General features: G+C 38.2%; 1 protein-coding gene across 1 annotated transcript; it reads right to left on the reverse strand.

Annotated features, from left to right (window-relative positions):
- Positions 1-282: 282 nt before the first annotated feature.
- On the reverse strand, positions 283-2383 carry LOC143034644 (uncharacterized). Its single transcript, XM_076201001.1, has 3 exons — positions 1539-2383; positions 797-1347; positions 283-410 (listed from the first exon to the last, which is right to left on the reverse strand). The coding sequence occupies exons 1-3, from the start codon at positions 1756-1758 to the stop codon at positions 315-317; spliced, it is 867 nt and encodes a 288-aa protein (XP_076057116.1). The 5' UTR covers positions 1759-2383; the 3' UTR covers positions 283-314.
- Positions 2384-8220: the final 5837 nt, after the last annotated feature.

Consider the following 8220-nt stretch of genomic DNA (forward strand, 5'->3'; position numbering starts at 1 on the left):
GCCCCTCATCTTGTACCTCTTTCAGAATTTCTTTTGCTCTTTCTCCTTTTTTCTCTTAACCCTGGACAGGTAGCGTGGACAAACTCCCGCTACGGGTAGCGTGGTGTCATATCTGTTACTTTCATTTTGGGCAGTTACCATTATGACCTTCTTTATTTATATATTTTTAGTTTACTAATATAAAGACTATACTTTCTACTGGTGAAGGAGAAAAAACTGCTGAATATAAAAATAACACTTTACTTACATGATTACGAAAAAATGTATAAAAATAGACATTTGGTCAAATAACAGGCACTGTGCACTTTAGAATATCAAATTACATTAATAACGAGTGTTTTCTTGAAAGTAGAAGAGTTCCTGAGTTGATTGATGTAAAAACATTGTTGATTGGAGCAAAACTGCAAAATCTGTAAAGAAAAGAAAAAGTAGTTAATTTTTTTATACACAAAATCACTAAAAATTTTGATGTGAAAGGAAGGCTATATCTATAGTAGTAATACTTATTAAATCTGGATGAAATTTTCCTGAAGTCATCTACAATGATCCTAGATGATGACAAAACCTTAGAAAATTATATTTAGTGGCTATAAGCCAAAAAAAAAGCTTAGTTTCAATGTAACCCTTACCGTGCACAATTTACATAAAAGAAAGTCATATTTAGAGTACTAATAATTGATGGATATGCCTGAAATTTTGCAAAAGCAATCTACAATGGCCCTAGATGAAGGCAAAAATGTTAAAAATTATATCTAGTAAGTATAAACTGGTAAAAAAAATAATTCATGAAACTTACCACGATCTTCATGATGGGTGGCATTGTTGAGTTTGGCTCTGAGTGCCACTTCGTGTTGTCCTTAGCCTTGTAGGAGTCGTCGGGCAAGCTCTTCAATGCCACACCTGTAGGGTGAAGAGGGCCTCTCCTCCTTTTCCTACTCCTGAGCTCCACAGGACTAAGGGCAGGAACAGGAACAGCTGCTGTAACCGCAGGAGATGCTGAAGGAGGCACAGGAGATGGTGCAGGAGGCACAGGAGACACTGCAGAAGACACAGGAGATGGTGAAGGAGGTGCAGGACCAGCTGAAGAAGGCCTAGGAGCAAGGGAATGCAAATGAACTGCGTGCGAGACAGCCAAATCTTGCATCTCATCAGCTAATTCTTCCTCAGGTTCAGCAGCCACACGTTGGGCCTCATCCTCCTCCTGCCGCCAAGTGAGGGCGTCGTGCAGGTCGTCACGGACATTGTCTGCCTCAAAAGCCAGTGTAGAAGGCTCTTCTTCATCACTACTCACGAAAAGGGCCTGCAAATACTCCTCCTCTGTCAGGCTTCTCTTTGCCATGCTAAAATCTGAAAATAGAAAATAAAAAAATAGAAATTAACCTCAAAATCACATTTTCACTGCCCTCCGATCCAATATGGCAATTGGTACGGGTAGCTATACCATTCACTGATATTTTCCGATAAACACAATAAAATTATTTCACTAAGTAATAATGCAGTAATGTAAAATGCAAAACTTTTGCAATTGCGTGACTTACCCGAGTTACGGTAGCGTGGTGTTAGATATGTATTTTCTCCCACTTGGACAATTTCTTTAAAAGCTATTTTTTTGTTTTCCTGATCTAATTTCATTTTTTTTTCTTCTTCTTGAATATCTGTCTCCTTTATGCTATCTCCAACTTTCTTGGTCACCACTTTAATTTGTTCTTTTACTTCTTTTTTCAAAGCCTCATTTTTGTTAGTATCTTCATTTTTCATCCTTTCATTTTCATTTTTTACTATATATATCCCAGGCCGCCCTGGACCTGTGGGTGTGCTAGCGGGTAAATGGGTGGAGTTGCCAAATTGGCCCAAAAGGGCCAAAATCTGAAAGGGGGTACCCCATGGATATCACTGGAAATCCCAGGGTCAGCGATTTGGTCCATACTTCTCCCACAAGGAGAGAGTCGGCTACAGTGCACAGGAAGGTTGAAATCAGACCGCTGAGACCAAGGGGGTGGGGGTGAGACCCCTCCAAATTTGGGCCTTTTGGCCCAGTAATGCCCTTTAGGCCTGTGGCAGGGATACCCTTGGCCTGACTGATGTGCAATTGGACTGGAAGGCATTTCAGGACGCCCTGGACCTGTGGGTGTGCTAGCGGGGAAATGTGTGGAGTTGACCAAATTGGCCCAAAATGGACAAAATCTGAAAGGGGGTACCCCATGGATTTCAGTGGAAATCCCAGGGTCAGCGATTTGGTCCAAACTTCTCCCACAAGGAGAGAGTCGGCTACAGTGCACAGCAAGGTTGAAATGAGACCGCTGAGACCAAGGGGGTGGGAGCGAGAGCCCTCCAAAGTTGGGCCTTTTGGCCCAGTAATGCCCTTTAGGCCTGTGGCAGGGATACCCTTGGCCTGACTGATGTGCAATTGGACTGGAGGGCATCCCAGGCCGCCCTGGACCTGTGGATGTGCAATTGCGTGACTTACCCGAGTTACGGTAGCGTGGTGTTAGATATGTATTGTCTCCCACAGGGTCAGCAATGTAGAAATCAGATTCAACCACCAAATCTAAATTTAATATATCGTTCCTAATTTCAACCACCAAATGTAACTTTCATCAAAATTCAAGTAAAAGCGCCCCTTGCCTCCATACTACTCTCTCCAACTGCACATCTTTAAGCCACTTCCGTCTTCAGAAGAATCAGTGTGCACCTCAATTCTATATACCCAGCTACCCGACAGTAATCCATAGTCTTATGCATGGCCTGTCGGACTAGTACTGAATTGTGGGAGAAGGATAGCATGTGGTTGGTATTATTAGTCATCCACGCCTAAACCTGGTTCTATACAATTGCTTAATGCGCACTCGGCAATTGGAAACCATTTTCAAACTTGGATGACCCCTCGAGGGAGCACCTCAATGCAGACTCGAACTGGAACCTGTGGGCTCAATAGGTCTCGTCTTAGTCCGCTTGGCCATGGGTGCCCAACGGAATTTTATCTGGAACTTAATACCATGGTAGAAAATGAACAAAAAGTTCTGTGTAATTTCACTCCAGATCAATTTTTGGAATCTTCTCCTTAAATTTATTGATCTCCTTCTCCTCCTCCTATTTTTGCCCCTCGACTCATAGATTAATCCAAAACCTTTGTACCCAGCATGGGAATCGAACCGAAGTTCTATAGCACTTTGCCACTATCATTTCCTTACATCCGGCTTGAAGATGACGTATTATCTCCCTCATTTTCTTTCATTAGTCAATGGGTAACTATATCTTAGACAGGTCACCCAAAAAAGTTCAAATTTACAAACAAAAAAAGATTTCAAGAAAATTATATATGTAAAAATGGATACAAATATCAACTGAAAGACCATGATGAAATAATCAAAACGAGTATCTCTAAAATTCCATTGTCAAATTTGTTATAAGACCATTACTAACCCTTTAAGACATGAGAAATCAGTCTATCACAAGAAACGGTTAGATCCTAATTACAATCAAGAGAGAAAATTTCATTGCGAAATTTGTGATCAAATTATTTTTAACCGTTTAAGACATAAAATAATCAGTGTATCCCAAGAAACGGTTGAATCCTATTTACAATAAGGAGGGAAAATTTCATTGGCAAATTTGTAAGAAGACCATTTTGAACCGTTTAAGACATGAAAAATGTAAGAAACATTACTACAAGGTTAACCCCCAAGATATTCCCAAGAAATCCAAACGAAAATGTGGGATATGTAATATTGAAGTCACAGTCAAAGAAAAAAACCTTTTCAGAACCTGATATCTAAAATGACATGTAAATACGATGATAGTCGGGAAGGTTGTGGGGGTCAATTAGGAGTTTATTGTTATTCTGACATTAGTACAATTGATGGAAAACTTTTGATGATGAGTATGGTGGATGTTATAGAGAAGAGAGTCGAAGAGCAGAATTGGAAAGGTTTGAAATTTTCTCTTTGTCTCAAAGTTGGGTTGTACAAGAAGTTAGGAGATGAGAGCAGATCAACTGAAGAGCCCTGGAGCAAGAGTGGCGAGATGAAGCCGATGACTGATCTTTGAGAAATAAAAAGTGTAGTGCTAGATATGATTGGTAAATTAGAAAATAAGATTGATCAATTTACAAGAGAGGGCTCCGGTTGGATAATTGAGAAGATTTCAATTTTGAAATAAAAATAGGAAAATACGAAGCATTGAAAGTGTGTACTTATATGAAAGTTCCTAATAAATATGAAAAGGCAAAATCTAAACTAGGGAATATTAAAAATGAGGATGAAGAATGTTTGAAATGGTGCATTGCCCGGTGAGATTGCTTGGACGAAAAGGACAAAGAGAGAATTAGTAAGACAGTTAAGGCTGGTGCTCCAAATGACGATTGGAGTGGAGTGAAATTAGATAAGATGACCATATTTGAAAAGAAGAATCCAATGAGCGTGAGTGTTTTTGCCTTAGATAATGATAAAAATAAAAGTGTGTATCCTTTAAGAATGACAAAAGTGAAAAAAGATAAAGATGTAAACCTTGTGTATATGTCCGAGGAAGAAAATAAGCACTATGTATTGATGGAAGATTTGAGGCAATTTATGACTAAAAGTCCTAATGGACGAGTTTTTCCTTGTTGATACTGTCTGGATCCCATGTGAAAGAAGGAGGTACTTGTTAACATTAAGGTGAATGTCCAGTCTATAAAGCTGTAGGAATGGAGGTTGTAGAGGGACCTATTGTTTTTAGATCATTGTATAAAAAGATAGAAGATCGTTTTGTAATATATAGCGATTTTGAAAGTACTCTTGAAAGAATAAAAAGAAGACAGCCAAATGCTGAAGGATCTTATACGTTCTATACGCAATAAGACGAGCCTAATTGATTTGCTTGTTACACAAAATGCTCGGTTGATAAAGACTGAAAGTTTACAGAACGCGCAGGTGAGGATACAGGAAAGAAATTTGTAGAGTATTTAGTTGAGGAGATGAAAGGTATATACAATATGATGTGTTATAGGGAACCGTGAATGACACGATTTTGAAATGGCCCTTCTACTACTGACTGCTTGGAAGAAGACTCCTAGCCGATATACATCCGTACAAGCAAAGACTATATAGGAAAGACTGGAAGGGACGGAAAAGTGTATAAATAGCCTAAGTGATTACTCATGACTTTAGTTACTTCAATCAACGCTAGAGATCGCTGTGCTTGATTGGGAAAGAATTAGCGGGCTTTTTGAATCGTGTGCATGTTTACATTTGAGCCATCCGTCACTTGGAAGACATGGTTAGTTCAAAGGGTGGAAAAGTTCTCATCGTGAATTGATGTACCATCGGCTTCCTAAAGAAGCACAAAGGTAAGTGTATATTATAGTGCCAAGATTAAGTATTATAGACATATAAGTGTCATTTAATTGATGAAGTAAAAATGTAAATAAAGATTGTGTTCTTTTTGATAGATGTTCAAAGTGGATACAAGTAACCGGTATATGAATATTAAGGAAGAAAAGACGTACACAATGAAATAAAGTGAAAGGATATGTAGACATGATTTTTGTGAGCGGCAATATAAATGATGAACCCGTTTGTGCCCCAATGCATACCCAGATGAAAATTTGCCTGGTGAGTGAATGCAGTTTGATATATACATTTGATGATAAGATTACAATAATTAAGATTGTTTGGTAAGAAGTAATGATTTGCATTATGCATTGTATTATGTATCAGATCCAGCACACCCAGATAAGCCCGAAATAAGCACTATGGATGCGGGTAAGTGCTTGATGAATGTGAAAATAGTATAGATGAATTGAAATGACTTTATTTTATGAGCACATTGCATTCGAGACAAAACCTTGCTTGTCTCTATATATTATATATTTGTGTATTACTTTAAAGTTGAAGATTATTTCGAATATTCTTTCATTGCCATTAGGTAATTTTTGTACTTGCACAAAACCTATTTGAATTTGAAATTCCAAAGTAAATTGTGAGCATAGATACCTTACATACATTATCTGTTTATAAGAGTACGAAACATGACATATATTATTTGGATACTGGAAGTACTTTGCATGACCATGAAATTGAAATAGAAATGTTGTCAAGTTGATTGGATGAGAACTTTGGTTAGTACTGAGCATTTGTAAACATTGCATAATTGTATAAGAGATGGCCTGTAAATGATAAAAAAGTAAGCAACGTATGTCAAATTGCAAGGACAGATATTAGTACCACAAATGAGTCCAGAGTTATATAGATGTTTTATAGACCTGTTTGACACTGTTGGCATAAATATGATAATGTGATAAGAATATAAATTGTTGTGGTAGGTGCTGGGGGATGGCAGGTTAGGTTAGGTTAGGTTAGGTTAGGTTAGGTTAGGTTAGGTTAGGTTAGTTTAGGTTAGGTTAGGTTAGGTTAGGTTAGGTTAGGTTAGGTTAGGTTAGGTTAGGTTAGGTTAGGTTAGGTTAGGTTGGGTTGGGTTAGGTTAGGTTAGGTTAGGTTAGGTTAGGTTGGGTTGGGTTAGGTTAGGTTAGGTTAGGTTAGGTTAGGTTAGGTTAGGTTAGGTTAGGTTAGGTTAGGTTAGGTTAGGTTAGGTTAGGTTAGGTTAGGTTAGGTTAGGTTAGGTTAGGTTAGGTTAGGTTAGGTTAGGTTAGGTTAGGTTAGGTTAGGTAGGTTAGGTTAGGTTAGGTAAGGTTAGATTACGTTAGGTTTGGTTAGGATTGGTTAGATTATGTTAGATTAGGTTAGGTTAAGCTAGGTTAGTTAGTTTAGGTTAAGTTAGCTTAAGTTAGGTTAGGTTTTAGGTTAGGTAAAGGTTTTAGGTTAGGTTAGGTTTTAGGTTAGGTTAGGTTTTAGGTTAGGTTAGGTTAGGTTTTAGGTTAGGTTAGGTTAGGTTTTAGGTTAGGTTAGGTTAGGTTAGGTTAGGTTTTAGGTTAGGTTTTAGGTTAGGTTAGGTTAGGTTAGGTTAGGTTAGGTTTTAGGTTAGGTTAGGTTAGGTTAGGTTAGGTTAGGTTAGGTGTCAGTTTAGGTTAGGTTAGGTTAGGATAGGTTAGGTTAGGTTAGGGTAGGTTAGGTTAGGTTAGGTTAGGTTAGATTAGGTTAGGTTAGGTTATTATAGGTTATTATAGGTTATGTTATGTTAGGTTAGGTTAGGTTAGGTTAGGTTAGGTTAGGTTAGGTTAGTTTAGGTTATTATAGGTTAGGTTAGGTTAGGTTATTATAGGTTAGGTTATTATAGGTTAGGTTAGGTTAGGTTAGGTTAGGTTAGGTTAGGTTAGGTTAGGTTAGGTTAGGTTAGGTTAGGTTAGGTTAGGTTAGGCTAGGTTAGGTTAGGTTAGGTTAGGTTAGGTTAGTTTGGTTAGGTTAGGTTAGGTTAGGGTAGGTTAAGATAGGTTAGGTTAGGTTAGGTTAGGTTAAGTTAGGATAGTTTAAGTTAGGTTAGGTTAAGTTAGGTGGTTTAGGGTAGGTTTGGTTAGATTTGAGTTAGGTTAGGTTAGATTAGGTTACGTTAGGTTAGGTGAGGTTAGGTTAGGTTAGGCTAGGTTAGGTTAGGTTAGATTAGGTTAGGTTAGGCTAGGTTAAGTAGGTTAGGCTAGTTTGGGTTAGGTTAGGTTAGGTTAGGTTATGTTAGGTTAGGTTTAGGTTAGGTTAGGCTAGGTTAGGCTAGTTTTGGTTAGGTTTAGGTAGGTTAGGTTAGGTTAGGTTAGTTAGGTTAGGTTAGATTAGTTAGGTTAGGTTAGGTTGTTAGGTTAGGTTAGGTTGGGTTAGTTAGGTTAGGTTAGGTTAGGTTAGGTTAAGATAGGTTAGGTTAGGTTAGGTTAGCTTAGGTTAGAATAGGTTAGGTTAGGTTAAGTTAGGTTTTAGGTTAGGTTAGGTTAAGTTAGGTTTTAGGTTAGGTTAGGCTAGGTTAGGTTAGGTTAGGTTAGGTTAGGTTAGGTTAGGTTAGGTTAGGTTAGGTTAGGTTAGGTTAGGTTAGGTTAGGTTAGGTTAGGTTAGGTTAGGTTAGTTAGGTTAGGTTAGGTTAGGTTAGGTTAGGTTAGGTTAGGTTAGGTTAGGTTAGGTTAGGTTAGGTTAGGTTAGGTTAGGTTAGGTTAGTTAGGTTAGGTTAGGTTAGGTTAGGTTAGGTTAGGTTAGGTTAGGTTAGGTTAGGTTAGGTTAGGTTAGGTTAGGTTAGGTTAGGTTAGGTTAGGTTAGGTTAGGTTAGGTTAGGTTAGGTTAGGTTAGGTTAGGTTAGGTTAGGTTAGGT

Source organism: Oratosquilla oratoria, chromosome 17, assembly GCF_046742065.1.
Source record: "Oratosquilla oratoria isolate Oo_2021 chromosome 17, ASM4674206v1, whole genome shotgun sequence".
Taxonomy (NCBI): Eukaryota; Metazoa; Arthropoda; class Malacostraca; order Stomatopoda; family Squillidae; genus Oratosquilla; species Oratosquilla oratoria.